The sequence below is a fragment of the Sceloporus undulatus genome, chromosome 5 (assembly GCF_019175285.1).
Source record: "Sceloporus undulatus isolate JIND9_A2432 ecotype Alabama chromosome 5, SceUnd_v1.1, whole genome shotgun sequence".
NCBI lineage: Eukaryota > Metazoa > Chordata > Lepidosauria > Squamata > Phrynosomatidae > Sceloporus > Sceloporus undulatus.
The window spans coordinates 167,662,830-167,678,509 of NC_056526.1; the positions used below are offsets into that span (position 1 = coordinate 167,662,830).

Below are 15,680 nucleotides of genomic sequence, written 5' to 3' on the forward strand. Positions count from 1 at the left end.
AGCATGTACAACTTGTTCCTAATAGGGAATTATGAAAGACAGCACTTTATTATGAGTTCCAATCCTTTGTTGTTTGACCTATTATTCCTTCCAAAAATTGATGTGGGAGACTGGGATGTGAAACTCTTTGGGGTTACTGCTTGCATATGAAATAAATGAGTACCATATTGCATAACTTAGGCCTGTTACAGACAGCCAAAATAAAGCTGCTTCAGGTCACAGTGGAGATATGGTGTTTCAATGATGCATGCGTCCTAAGAGTCCAGAAGCCACACCAAAGCCATGCTCCAGTCCTTATATTTCCCTTCATCTCTTAAAGAGTGCACATATAAACTATGAACTATTATCAAGATTTATAAAACAATAAGCAAATAGACAATGTGGCAATATGAACTTTGAATTACAGTAACACACTCTATGTGGGGCTGCTTTTGAAGAATAATGAAAAACTTTAGGTCCTAAAGAAAGCTGCAGTCAGATTGTTAACTTGGGCTAGCTAGAGAAAGGAAACTCTTTTATTGCAACAGCTCCACTGGCTGCCAGTCCATTTCCAGACACAGTTCAAAGTGCTGGTTATGGTCTACATAGCCTAATATACCACTGGTCGAGATCATTTGAAGTACCATATTCTCCCTTGTGAAACCTACCTATGTTTTGAGGTCTTCTTAAGGGAGCTTTCTCTCTGTCCCACCACCCTTGCAGATACATCTGGTAAGGGCTTGGAAGAGGACCTTCACAGTGGCTGCTCCCAAGCTCTGGAACCTCCTTCCCAGAGCGCTAGACTGGCACCCTCCTTGCTATCTTTCTGGAAGCAGAAAATGTTTTGTATCAGCAAACCTTTGGGGGTTTATTTTATTTTATTTTTGCGTGTGTGTAGAAGGAATGGGTCTTGCATAGTGTTCTGGATTTTCTTTTTGATGCTGTCTTTTTAATGGTTTGTGTTTTAGCAGGTTCTTATTCTCTGATAGATTAACTGCATTTTAAACTTTTGTATTTTATGAATTTTTAGCTATGTTTGTTTTAACTCTTGTAAGCTGCCCTGAGTCCCAAACTTTTAACAAGACAGGAGGAGAAAGAGGTAGTAATAATATACTACTGGGTAGGTTCCCAGTATGAAAGAGCCTCATGACAGGACTAAGATCTGAAGACAGCAACTGGGTTTAAAGTACAGGTTGAGTATCCCTTACCTGGAATTCCAAATGGGGCTAGCAGCTAGCTGAGTGGGAACCTATGATAAGGTAGAGAGCTGCATTTCTGGGTCCAGTATCTGCCACATGAAGCAGCTGACTCTCCCTAATGGCAGGGTACCCTGAGAATATTCTGTTGTGTTATTAAGTTGGCCCAAGGCATCTAGCTTGATGCCTTCTCTTTCAGTGACAAGGTAATGCTTTGGAGGATAGTGGAAGATATATCCTAGTAGTCTTATTTTCTCTTTAAACATTTGAGTGGTTTTAGGTGAAGAAAATGTGGCTAGTGAAAACAGATCTTTTGGCAGCAAACTATAGTGCAGAAAGCTACATATAGTGCTGTTTCAGGAGTGTTACTGTTTTATGTCATGCTTCACTAAAAAAGCTATATATTTTACTATAAAAAAAGAGTATACTTCATCTTTTAAAAGAGTGAAAATGGCCTTAGAGTGAGTCTTAAATTTCATATCGAGTTGATAAATAATCCTCTAGGGTTGGTTCATTGGGCAGATGTATTAGATCTTCATGCTGTCAGCAGTACAGAACAAGTAAAGCTCTGTAGTAGTTACTATCTGCCTTCCCTTATTTCCTTCTATGATAATGGTTAATTGTTCCCAAAGGAAACAATATATATATCAAAGTGAAGAGTCTAGCCACTGGTATAAAATGCGGTAGGTTATGAAGGTATTGGTTTTCTTCTAATCCTCTTGGTTGCCACATTTCCCTTTCCACTTTTTTAATTAGCCTGTTTTGAGTATGCGTGCATAAGAGCAACTGAACCACTACAGAGTTTTGCAACTGGGATTTCTTTCCTCCTACAGTGAGAAGTGGCTAGCCTGTCTACTGAGCTCAAGAGGAAGTAGTAAATGAGGATTTACAACAGGTCCACTCATGAATATGGAGGTGCAGAGTTTCCCACTGTTGTTTGAAGTCACATAACTTTAGATCTGTAGTCTTGTTTAACATACAAGGGATGGTGTTTACGTGCACTAAATTTCTTAGCCTAAAAAGAGCACTGAGTCTGCTCAATCCAAGATCTCACTAACAAATTTCAGTCATATTGATAGATTTATGAGTATGTAGAGAGTAGGGAATGGGAAGCTTTCAGGGACTAAAAGATTGCACCAAGCTGAATCCTGGAGCTTAGCCTTCTCCACCTAACAAATGTTTTTGTCCATAAAATTGTACCTTCACACCCTAAAAGCCTTCTGAAGCCATACTTTGCCCACCTCCTGTGTAGAGGAAAATTTGTATTTTGCTAGACCTCAGGGTTTAAAATATCTGTGTGTACTGTTTTGGCATTTCAAGGTTGTAAGTATAAGTTCATGCATATAGTTGTCTGCACTTTCAGTCACTGACATTGAAGCTAACCCTTGTTCAGAATGGAGACACGTTTTTGTGTGTACTAAAAGAATGTTTGCATGTGTCATACTTTGGCTACTTGCACTTGAGAGCCCTAGTAGGTCCAGCCAACGAGAACTCAACCATGATTCTATTTATGTTTATTGACTTCTTAAGTTGAACATCTCCTGGGTTCTGTTTCTTTGTCAAGGTAGAGTGTGATGAAACCTGGAAACCAAAAGGCACAAGATTGGGTAAAGCTACTGTAGGGAAAGTGGTGCTTTTGACAACATTATTTGAATAAGCAATTAACAGCTGTAGTTCAGCTTCCAAACCAACATGCATGCCTTCTTTTAAAATGCAAATTGACTGAGGCAGTTTTAAATATCAAATACTAAATGCATTTTTCAAAATTCAATCAAAAATATAATCATGATGCAGAATTGTGACTGTAAATATAATAAACAGGATGAGGGTTGGGGGGGGGGGGGTGGGGGGGTTTTTTAGGCTATGTGGCCATGTTCTAGCAGAGTTTCTTCCTGACATTTTGCCAGCATCTGTGGCTGGCATCTTCAGAGAATATTTGCCTGGAGAGGACTTGGCTATATATATTGTATGACCTGGAAAGGCAGGAGTGATTTGCATGTACAGTATATTGTTTGTTGCTAATGGCAGGCCTCAGGGTGTGAGGGTCTGCACAAGAGGATTAATGTCTGCTTGATAGTGGTCATTGTCTGCTGGGAGAGTTCTCATTTGCATTTGTTGAGTCTTTATCTTGCTATCTTTCAGGATGAGGTTTGTTGAGGGGAAAGTATTTTGTTAATAAATTTCCACATCTTAATCTTATATCAATGAACAATTGCAAATAAGCCAGCTTAATAGCTGTTCAAGTGCATGATTTTTTGTTTTTGTTTTTCTCTATTTAAAAGTCTAGAGATTCTATCACGCTGAATGATCTGAAATCAGAAGTGTCACCACGGATCTCAGCTGAAGATTTGATTGACCTATGTGAACTGACAGGACCTGGCCACTTCAAGACCCCACCAAAGAAAACAAAATCCAGCAAGCCCAAATTGCTTATTGTTGACATCCGTAACAGTGAGGAGTATCCTTCCAAACTGAAGAGGTCTCAGCTTATCTGTCTGTCTACCGTTTTCTTTTTTAGGCACAACTGCTACAATGATAAAAAGAAATGTAAACTCATTTGGTCCATACAACTTCAGATTGTTGTTATGTTCCTTTAAGTCATTACTGATTTATGGTGACCCTAGGTGAACCTATCATGAATTTTTCTGGGATTGAGAGGTAACACAGGTTGAGCATCCCTTACCTGAAAATCTGAAATCCAAAATGCTCCAAAATCAGAAATGGGTGGCTGTTTTCTTATGGGTCAGTATACAAAACTTTGTTTCATGCACAAAATTTTTAAAAATATTGTATAAAATTACCTTCAGGCTATGTGTATAAGGTATATACAAAACATAAATCAATTTTATGTTTACACTTGGGTCCCATCTGCAAGATACATGGAAATATATCAAAATCTGAAAAAAATTAAAACACTTCTGGTCCCCAGCATTTCAGATAAGGAGTACTAAACCTGTACTGTCAACCAAAATATGATGGAAGTGGTATGCTTTACACCCTTTCAGGAAAACAGAGTTTTCCTTCTTTAGGGGAGTAGCTTGGAATTGTGGACCAATTGCTCTTAAAACTTGGTTGCTTCTTGTGACCATCCAAATGTACCCTAAAGCAACAGTAAGAGATTTTGACAAGACCTCAAATGGTGCATGATGCATGGTGCATGATGATCCTTAACATATGATCATCTCCAAATCATTTAAGTCTTTTCAGGTTAAAAATAGTATTGTAAATTAGCTCCAAATTACTTTGGCAACCATTGCAGCTTGTGTAAAAAAGGCTGGAAATTTACCCATTCTCAGATAATTCAATAGTACTGTATAACTCATCTATAAGTAGAATTTAGGTCAAAAAATTGACCCCAAAAACCTGAATCGACTTGTCCACAGGACAATGTAAGTACTGAATCTGAACTCTTATTTAAAAGAAGGAACTATGCCCTGGTGAAAGGCAAGAGTATAATCTATCCTGGAAGCAACAATCCCCACCATTCTCTCATCCATCCGGCCTTAAGAGTGAGTACAAAGAGCTATGTCTGCTGGAATTTTGTAAGTTCTTTGACATTGTTTTGTTTTGTTTCATCCTTTAGATCCTTTGCTATATGCCCCTAAGTGTTACTCTCGATTCATCCATGGGTCATATCAAAATCCATAATTTTGGACCCAAAACTTGCCCTCAGCTTATACAAAACTTGCCCTCAACTTATACATGAGGTCAACTTATAGTTGAATATATACGGTAGGTGTGCAGCATTATTCTCCACCAGCTGATGTTTCTGGGTTGTATGGGAGCCATCATGGCATAGTGGTTTGGGTGCTGGAACAGGAATATGATGAACAGGGTTCAAATCCTTGCTCAACTGTGGAAACCCACTGGCTGACACTGGGCAAGTCACACTCTCTCAGCTTCAGAAGGACGCAATGGAAAACCTCCTCTGAAGAAATCTTGCATACAAAACCATATGATAGAATCACCTTAGGGTTGCCAGAAGTTGGAAATTACTTGAAGCCACACCACAACAACAAAACAGTAATCCAAGGGCAGTTCCATTTAGAGGAATCAAGCTGGGACAAAGATTTGGCAAGATCTGGCATTTGCAGAATACACAGTGATATCTCTAGTAGCCAAAGGTGGAAGAAGGTACTTTCGGCAATAGCTCCATTCTTCTTCTTGGAAAGCAGTGCTGCAATCTGTAGTTCTCCATTATTTGGTTGAGTCAAGTCACATAAAAGCTCATATCACATTCAAGTGACTGGTCTTTTCTAGATTATGTATCAGTCTGTACTCTCATATCCCTTTGACTGCCACCTCTAAACACTGGTTCAGAAATATGCCAGTTCCTAAATGCCTTGTTAGAAATATATAGAATTGCTTGACATCCAGTGCCAAGTGATATGTGTCAGTATTTTCTTATCAGTACCCTGTCATCCTGGCAGCTGTCAAGCACAAGAGGACACCACTGTGTCAGGAGTTGCATAGACAACTGCCATAAAATATTGGGTATTAGATGTGATGGGATATACAGTAGATGTGATATTGTTAAGTCATGATGATCTCAAACACAAGTGCTGAGAGAATGCTGGAAAGGAGGAAAGCATGAGCCAAGCCTGTTAAAGGGCATTTCTGCGAAAGAATCTGGTAGTGACAACAAGAAAATGGGAAGGTATGGGAAAGAGAGGAGAAGTGTGTTTATTAGTTATAACAAATAAGAAGCCTACCTGAACTTTGAAATTGTATGTGGTTTAATTAGGCAGTTTTAACATTTGCTGGTTAGTTCTGACAATGAGCTTTACAATTGAAGCCTGATCTTCTGAACTTGGTATCCTGCTGGACTTGACACACTGATTTTGCTAAGTGACAGGGAGAAAGGGAAGACGGCGACAGACTGAGAACCAGGGATTATCTCCACACTGCAGGGTTTTTTGGTGTAGGGAAGTGAAGCAATAAGAATCAATTAAATGATTCTTAAATCTTGAGGAACTCAGATGTGACCACCTTCTGACTCCTATCAGGCAGAAATCTTTGAGGATATCTTTAATATTGTAATAGAGATAATTTGGCCAAAATCTCTCTATCTATCTCTTTTTAAATAGATCTTTCAAGGTAGTTTGGTAGAAATAGGAAGTCTTCAGAGCCACAACTATATATGAGTAAAACAAAACGGTCAGAGCTTGAAAAAATGCCAACCCCCAACCCTTAACATGCTATGCTGTCTAACTAAAACAAAAGTGATCAAAGAAACATGAAAGTATAATTATTTCTTCTGTATGTTTGTTAATTTCATGCATCAGTGAAAGCTTCCAGTCAATCACAAGCTTCATTGTCTAAAACATTTGACTCTTCACTATTTAGTCATCTGAGGCTTTTTGTCCTGAAATACATTAGTTATTCAAAGCTAGATTTATCCAATTTGCTTGCCTTCCCTATCTGATATGTTTTTTAAAAAAAACAGAAAAGTGAGTACATGCCAGTGTTAATCAACTAATCATTTCTAGGCAAAAGTGTAGGACTAACAACTGATACAGGTTTAAATCCATCTGTTAAGGAAAGGATTCATGAAGGTATCTATGAGATTACACACTCAAATATACAGGTTTCATTTTGTTAGCTTTGGCCCAGCTTTCTAGTCTATTCAGGTCATTTTGAATTTTGATCCTGTCCTCTGGAGTATTAGCTACTCCTCCTAATTTGGTGTCATCTGCAAATTTGATAAATATGCCCCCAGTACCATCATCCAAGTCATTAATAAAGATGTTGATGAAATCACTTAGATTCCATCTTTCTTAGCAATGGCTAGATGACATTATCTTTTTACCTGGAAGTTTATCCTTACAAACTCTGTTGGAGAAAGAAAAGCCACTTAGACCTTACACTTCAGTGCACATCAGTATTTCCTTAGCTTCTAAATGGTTTTACATGGAAAATGCCATGCAAATTAACAGAATGCCTTTTGCTGGGTTCTGTTCAATGTATACTCTCCATAAATATTTGTGTTAATGAAAATACATTAAATAGCATTTGCATTTTTTCTGAATTGCTTGAGTGCTTCATGGGCAAGAACATGAAAAATAATGATCAGCAACTAATGTGGGAGTTTAGCAACAATTAGCACAAGTAATGTCTGATAGTGTTGAGTTCTTTCCATGAAGATCTCAGCAAAATTCTTCATAGTCCTTCAATTCCCTTGCATGAATTTCTAATTCTTATAATCGTACCAGTGGAATGGTTAAGATGATCATTTAAGATTAGAAGGAATACAAAAGACTTTAAAATGTTCATAGTGATAACTAAGGCAGTTCCTTTCACTAAAAATAAATTCATTTGTTCTTGTTAAGGTTACGTCATGTGTACTGTTGTCATAAAGACTTCTCATTTTACAGTTACTATGGTATACTGTAATATTTATGATAAAGCCATCATAAGATGTATTGGTCCATAAGTTTTACAGTATGAGAAATAATGATTCCTGTTAGAAGAAATTAGTGAACTATTTTAACTAATGGGGCGAGGCAGTTTCTGTTGGAGTACTGGATGTACGTTTGTGCTTGCATGTATTAGAGAGAAAATGTGTATATATGTATGCATGCCCAGATACACACACACACATATATACACACACAAACTTACAACACTTCATATTTCCCATGGTTCAGTACTGACAGTCATCCAAATGCATCTGTTCACATGAATCATTTCAAAATAAATAATTGGTAGTATTACTTCTAGATTAGCTGTAAGCTTTTCCAAGATAATTTATGCAAGATCCTAAAAACTATTTTGGTTTCACAGCAACTTCATTGAAATGTAACTTAATATGATCCTGGGCACTGTGGTTCTCAAAGCCACCCTTTATGTGCACCAGATGAGACATCCCAATTTGGTTAGCACCACAAATCCTGCTTGGAAACTGAAGAATGCATAGTGAATGCATATCACTTTCACAGAAGATCTTGTTGTCCTAACAGTGAATGAAAAGATTCCCAAGAATATTCAGGATAAAGCACACAGTGTGCAAATGGTGACCCAAGGATTCAATCAAGACATCAGAGACCAGCCATCTGGCTTCCAACATGATTCCATAGCTCCAGGGTAGTTTAACCAGAACTTGGGAGATCTAAGTTCAGATTCTCAGTATGTCCTTAAGAACCTGGCTTAACAGGGTACCAACCTACGTCAAAAGTTGACATTCAAATCACTGTCCCTGCATAATGGAAACCAATATGATAATTTCAGTATGGTATAAATTGATTGTGTTTGCCCGTGATGAATCATCCCCATAACAAAACCATCTGAGACTTTGGAGAAACCCAATTTAATAGGCATATTGTCAACGATGATTGACAATACTGACTTTGAAACAAAACTAAATACATCAAAAGTGTTGATTCTGCTGCCAAGACATGAGGGGATAAGCAAAAAAGATGAGAAGTCAGCAAAATATATTAAAGATCAATACTGTTTCCAGTTCTTTGTATTACAGACTTATTGTACATGTCTTGAGGCAACGGCTTTTTGCATTGTTACTAAGCTTGCAATGGCATAATCCCTTCTCCTATTACTCCCCCTTCAGCAATGTTTTCTATAGCAACAGAGTGATAGAAAAGAATTGTGTAAAATTAATTCTTGTCCACAGTTTTTTTTAAAAAAATAATAATGTGTGTTTTTAAAAGAAACTGGACAAGAATTAATTTTGCACCATTCTTTTCTATCACTGTATTGCTATAAAAACATTGCTGAAGGGAGAGGAATAATAGGAGAAGGGATTGTTGTTAACTTTGTTTGATATTAATCCTTTTAAAATTGATACAGTATCTTTATAAAGAAAATATTCTGGGAGAAATGAAAAAAGGGTCACTGAGTAACCTTGGGGTAGTTGCTCTTTCAGCCTTGCCTATTTTACACATGTTGTGTGCAGTTAAAGTGGAGGAAGAAATAACCATATATCCTGCTTGAGCTTGTTGAAGGAAAAGCAGGACATAAAGGTGGCAAATAAAATCAAATAATACAGTTGCTGATTACCCTGAAGACATCAGAGTAGATATCATTAGTGTTTCTCACTGTGCAAGAACCCAGAGGACACTACAAACTATAAGATCTGGAGGAAGCATTCATAAAGTGTCCATTTCTGTTAGTCACCATGCATTACAGTATCATGTTATGTCAAATTTGCTTTGTTTCCTTCCATTCTAATTAATTTCCTTAACAGTACCTCTTGCCCAGTTTTAATAGAGGGCATATATCGGGCAGCATTAATATCCCATTCGGATCAGCGTTTACTACTGAAGGGGACCTCATCCAATGTCCTGCTACTTCCATGCTGCAGAGTTTTAAAGGGAGAGTGGTGGTGATTGTTGGCCATGTGGCAAAGAATGCTGCATTGGTGAGTATTTATTGTGTCATATATTTTGTTCAGAACCATAACAATGAGGGATTAAGGAAGGACTCTAGCCTTCTGGAGAGAATGCTAAAGCAGCATACACTCTGTAGTTGAAAAATAAAAACGTAATGCAAAGCTTGGGAATGTCATCCCAAACAGTAATATTTATTTATTTATTTATTTATAACTTTTCCAAGTCCTAATACAATCCCAAACCCAATTTTAACTATAAGCAGACAAGAGAATTAAAATCAGTTAAAATCATAACTGTTAAAAAGAAAACAAACAAGACAGCATACTCTGAAAGTCCCTTTCCTTCTGAGCAGTCAGTCTGAACCAAAAAGGGCTATACCTGCTTAGAAAAAGGTAGCACGAAGGGTGTCAGTGTAACCTTTTTAGAAAGTGAGTTTCAGAGCCTGAGAGAAGAAGGCCTGTCTTGTGTTCCAACAAGATGTACCTGTGAGGTTGGTGAAACGGAGAGAAAGGGCTCCCCAGAAGATCTCAAGACACAAGCAGGCTCATGGGAAGAATATGATCCCATAGATAACCAAGGTGTGAACAACGTAAGCAGTATACATCATAACCAGCACTTTGCATTGTTCTTTTGTGAAATCATTAGGTAATTGTGGTGTGTGTGTGTGTGTGTGTGTGTGTGTGTGTGTGTGAAAGTTCTTCATACTGTATGTAACATTTATTATTAATATTTAAACACTACCCTCTCCGGTCTCCACCACCAGCATTCATAGTGGATTGGGTGTTGTTTACCATCCTCTTATTATATGAAGTTTTGTTATGCTTCAGAAATTGTTATGTAGAACGTCACAAGGGCCTTTGCGATTGTCACAAGGGCCTGCCAATCAGTACTAGCACCTTTTGGTGAATAGAGAAAAAAGGAGTCGGGAGGTGATTGCTAGTCAGTTCAAAATATAGTAAATGCACTAACCCAGTATGGGTATAACATTAGGACTGCATAAGTCTTGTAAAATGAACAGCACACTATGTAAAAGTTCAACACGTTTAACAGACCACGTATGTGTATGTCAAGGCACTGTGACATCCAGTAACAGGCAGATTCTCAAATACCTATGCAATGGTCAATACTTTATCCCTACTTGTACTGTTTTTGTGGGCTGGTACAGTATATGTATACTTTCATTGAACAGTATGATGTCTTAAGTCATGTAAAATCAGGGTTACCACTGAATTAAGAAATGACAAATAGGTGGCATAATGTTATAGTGGATAATAAAGACATATAAATAATTAAAGATTTTCTATGCCTTGTTTCCATCATTAAGCACACTGGAGACTTTGGTCAAGAAATGAGAAAAAGGTTAAGACTTGGAAGAACAGTGAAGAGAGAACTAGATATCTTTGAGTTAGAATCAATTGTGCCATAATATTTCCAATTTCTATGTATGGTTGTGAAAATTGGAAAGCGAAGAAAGCTGACAGGAAGAAAATCACCTCATTTGAAATATGGTGCTGGAGGAGAATTCTACGGATACCATCCACTGTTACAAAAACAAATGAATGTGTAGGCCTCAAATTTTGCTGGAAGTCAAGATAACTAAACTGAGGCTGCCATGCTTTGGACATATCCTGAGACATATCTACGGATATTTCATGAGATGACATGATTCATGGAAAAGATAATAATACTTAGTAAAGTGGAAGGAAAGAGAGAAAAACTGCTCTATTGGTGGATTAAGTCTGTCAAGGAAGCAAAAACCCGAAGGTTGCAAGACTTGAGCAGGACAGTTGAAGACTAGGCTTTTGGAGGGTTCTCATTCATATTGTAGCCATTAGTCAAAGTTGACTTGTTGGCAAATAACAACAAATAAATATTCAGTGTGTTAGATCTGTAATAGGCCTGGCACACGTTTAGATCAGCACTTGATGATCCAGTCACTGAGTGCTGAATTTGCATCTGTGATGTTGTCATGATAATTCTCTGCAGAAGATGATGCCTTAAAATACAACACATGCACATCATGCAAAGGGATCTTGTAGCACCTTAGACTAAGAGATGGAACAGACAGCCTGGAAAAACTGGCTTCTGGGTAAATTGGGGGCATGGCATTTTGATGATGTACACCTCCAAGATGCCAGGAAGATGCCCAGCCAACCAAACAGGAGAGGCTTCAAGCCACTCCAGAGGTGTGGCGTTTTGACAGTGCATGCCCCCGAAGTGCGTGGAAGCTGCCTGGGCCCACCTAAGGCGGCCCAAAACTGGCCCAAATAGGAGATGATTTTTTCCACTTTTTGTGCTGGTGGTGGGGCGGATTGGGGTCACGGCATCTGTTTGCCGCGACTCTGGGGTGAGCAGCCCCAATCTGCCCTTTTGGGGCAGTCTGTTTCGCTCCTTCCTGAAGCATCTGATGAAGTAGACTTAAGTCTGTGGAAGATTATGCTACCAACTTTTTTTCTGTTAGTTTCAAAGGTGCTAGAAGATCCCTTTGCATACTGATCCTCAGGCCCACTGCTCACACAGCTGCAGAAATACTTATTTGTATCTCTGGAAATAAGCCAATCCCATCATGCACACTGAAAAATCTAGTACAGTTGTTGTTGCTGTTGTTGTTGGTAGTAGTACTAAATTGGAGAAATCATGGTATAAACTTTTTTGATGTGCACACAGTAGAATATGAATCTGGCATAGGTGTTTTTAAATTTGTCTTGTGGTTGTTTAGTGCAGTCTTTTCCTCTTGTTAACTGTTTTATTGATTATTCCTGTTTTTAATTATGTAATATTAGTGTTTTATGAGCTATTGTAAACTGGCCTGGAAATGTTTAATTGAGGGGTAGCATAATGTTCATGTGTTAATTTGATCAACAACAATAAAGCCAAGCAATATGACCAGGACTAAACTTGTTTTAGAAGTTGTAAGGATTTAATTGTGATTTCCCAGAGTAGTTTCAGCACTGGCTTTCAAATATTATCAATTTGTTCTCAGTTTTTATTAAGGTACCTGTTTAAAACTACAGCAGGTTTAGACTTATTTTGCAATTCTCTAAAAACACATGGTTATTGATACCTTTCAATAGCCAATTTATGGTGGTGACTAATGTCTCAACCTTCTTCTTTTCATCTTCATATATGCTTTCTAGTCAGGACACCAAATTTACTGTGACAGTGGAATGTGATACTTTCCAGAACTGTAAATGTAGTCCAGAATGTGGATTCTTTATCAGTGGAGATTCTTCAAAACCAATTGAACAGCTTTTCCAAAGTCAAAGTACACAAGGAAAGCTCTGGTTTTGAGACTGAAGAGGCTCATATGGTGAGCAGCTAGCTTTCTAGAATTGGCTACACAGCTTAATCTATCAATTATAGGATTTTAGCCATCCATATGTAAATGAACCCATCATAACTCACCATTAGCCAGACTGGCTGGGGCTGAAGGCAATATCAGCGACATCTGAAGGGTATACGGATACTCCAGACCTGGAATATATGTCCATTTAGTTGCACAGACAAAGCAAGCTTATTCTTAAATCTTGCCATCTTCTAATAATAAGTGTAAGTGCACATACTGATTTGGGGTGATCCGAAATGACAGGAATGTCCTTCTACAAGGCAAAAGCAATCCTATTAATGTGAAAGAAAAGATCTGGCTTAACTTTATTAATCTGTTGACGGTAATAATTAGCCATTCCTTTCTCTGTTACTCTGGGAAAAACATTTTCTTGGCCACAACTTCAGTAGCTCAGGCCAGAAAGGGTGATTATAGAGATAAATGAACTTTTTACCCTACTGTGCTTTTATAGCTGTCCGCGGGTATGGCCAACAAACGCTGGATCATCACACCAATTTATTCTGGCCTGTAAAAATTACTGAAATGTTACTCTCCCATTGTCTCAAACATATTCAAAATATTTAATGCATGTTGCTGTTCCATAATACCACATATCTCACTGGACAATGTAAAATTTAGCCAGAAGAGAGTTAGTCAATCACCTGCAAACAAAAAGTCACTCATGTTTCTGTGTGAGATTTTGTTGCAAGTAGTAAGCAATGTGACACATTCTTGGCCTGAGCAAGTGTGTCTTTCCCTTATGAAAATGACATGCTTCCTAACATGCATGGTGACCCTTCCATCTGGGAACTGTTCCTTTGGCAAAAGAAAATCTCTTGATTCACAGCACCAGGAAACTAGTGTTGGAGCACATTTTCAATCCAGTCACTGGAATTACTGATAACTGTATCTGTGTGCTAATCTAGAAATTGCATTGTGGGATGCAGGCAACAGTTTATCAACAGGAATTTTTATTTCTTTTATTTCTTTTTTAAAAAAACCCTGAAAAGCAGCCCAAAAAAGCTGAGATCAGAAAGAGGTGAACACCAGGCACAAGGAGTTTTTAACTCTGTCCCAAGGGGCCATCATTTTCTACTCAATGGTTGTCCAAAACTGTTTTTCAACTCTGACGTCAGGGGGAAGGGAGAGGTACACTTGTAAAGCATTAAGCAGCCCCTTTGCTGGTGGTATTTCATTACCATCTTCTAGTCTGCTACAAATGCTTTTCATTTTAAATACCAATCAAGTGTTCTACTATTCTTCTGTATAAGAGTGGGTTTGGTCACATTATAGCAAAGATTTGGCCCCTTTCACCTCAAAAACAAACACAAAGATTAAAAGAGTAGAGCCCATAAATCATGTCCTTTTGAAGAAGGTTTGTTGTATTCCTTTGACACATTTGCATTTGCATGTCTTCATTCCTTTTAGAAATGATCTAATATTTTTGTGATTTTTGATGTGTATTTCATGAACACATCATTGTTTGTGCCAGGTAATAATAAGAAGTAAGAGACTATATAAATAGCATTTGTCCTTCTGATACATGGTTTAGGAAGAGCCCTTTAAACTGCTGAATATTGCAAACACATTTCAATTGTTATAGCAAGATTGCAGATAGTCTTTGAAATATTTCTACTTTGAAAGGTTAGAAAATTTTTTTAATAAATACTTTTATATTTTTTAAATTAAAGAATGAGATCTGCTATAATTAAGAATTAAATATAAAGTGATTAACCTAGAAAAGGTCTCTTTTTGAGGCATGCTGTGGTGGTAACCTTATTTCTTATCATATTTTGTATCTATGTAGATTAATGGGATCTTTAAACTCCTTGTGTGTTAGGCCCTCGTACCTGTCGTTTATACTTGAAATTATGGAGTGGAAAGTGTACATTCCTTACTAGCTGAGTATGTAAGGAATTTTTCCTTGATCTTGAGTGAACAGAAAATGTGTTTTTGCCCTACTCTGTTCCATACTACTTATCCCGCTCATTGCTTTGATATTTCAGAGATAGTTCTGCTTTAGGCTCCAAATCACAACTGCAAACCTTTGGAATTCTTTCATGTTTACTTGTCAGTGGATATTTACTATTCAAAAATGTTTTTGTAAAAAAATTGTCATTTGCAAAATCATGATCACCAACAACATTTTCTTAACAAACTATCTTTAGCCCTCCAGTTGTTGTTGGACTGCAACTTGTTGTTATTGTTGTTAATATTTATTTATACAGAGCCATAAATTTGCATGAAACTTTACAGGCATCATCAAAACAGCATATAACCTGCCAATGGCGTACAATCTAAAAGGCATAAAATATAAACTATACAAAATTAAGCAAGTTACGCAGTTAAAATACAAACTGTAAAAACGAATACATATAATCAAATATAAAAGCATAAAACAATATTAAAATACAGTTCCATATGCTTTAGAGAACAAGAAAGTCTTTAATTCAGATTTAAAACTAGCAAAAGAAGGGATAATCTGCAGATGTTCAGGGAGGCAGTTCCAGGAGTACGGTGCAGCAAGTGAAAAAGGATGAATCTGAGCCAAGGAAGAAGAAGCCCTTGGCTGGGTAAGAAACCACAACTTCCTGGAGTGCAAATCTCGAACAGTTCCCATTATCCTTGACCTTCTGTCATATTGACCAGGGACATCTGTTCCTTCCTCATGACAAAGTGTGTGCTCTGGCAAATCAATAGAGAATAGCCAATAGCTGATCATGTTTAAAGTTTCCCAACTGCAGTAAGCATTTTTCCATTTTGTAAACATTTTAACTGTATAAACTTTAGCAAGCCCCAACTGCTTTCCACTTTCTTCAGGGAATTCTTGTGAAT

General features: G+C 37.6%; 1 protein-coding gene across 2 annotated transcripts in view; it reads left to right on the forward strand.

Moving 5' to 3' along the window:
- The window catches only part of TBCK (TBC1 domain containing kinase), a 99,818-nt gene that overhangs the window by 78,809 nt on the left and 5,329 nt on the right, over positions 1–15,680 (forward strand). The window contains exons 24-26 of one of the 2 annotated variants that reach the window (XM_042468470.1): positions 3,458–3,633; positions 9,390–9,549; positions 10,845–11,158. In XM_042468470.1, coding sequence (XP_042324404.1) covers positions 3,458–3,633; positions 9,390–9,549; positions 10,845–10,946 — 438 coding nt within the window. In that variant the 3' untranslated portion in view covers positions 10,947–11,158. Of the gene's footprint in view, positions 1–3,457; positions 3,634–9,389; positions 9,550–10,844; positions 11,159–15,680 lie in introns of those variants that run through there. The other variant, XM_042468469.1, reaches the window with a different exon arrangement.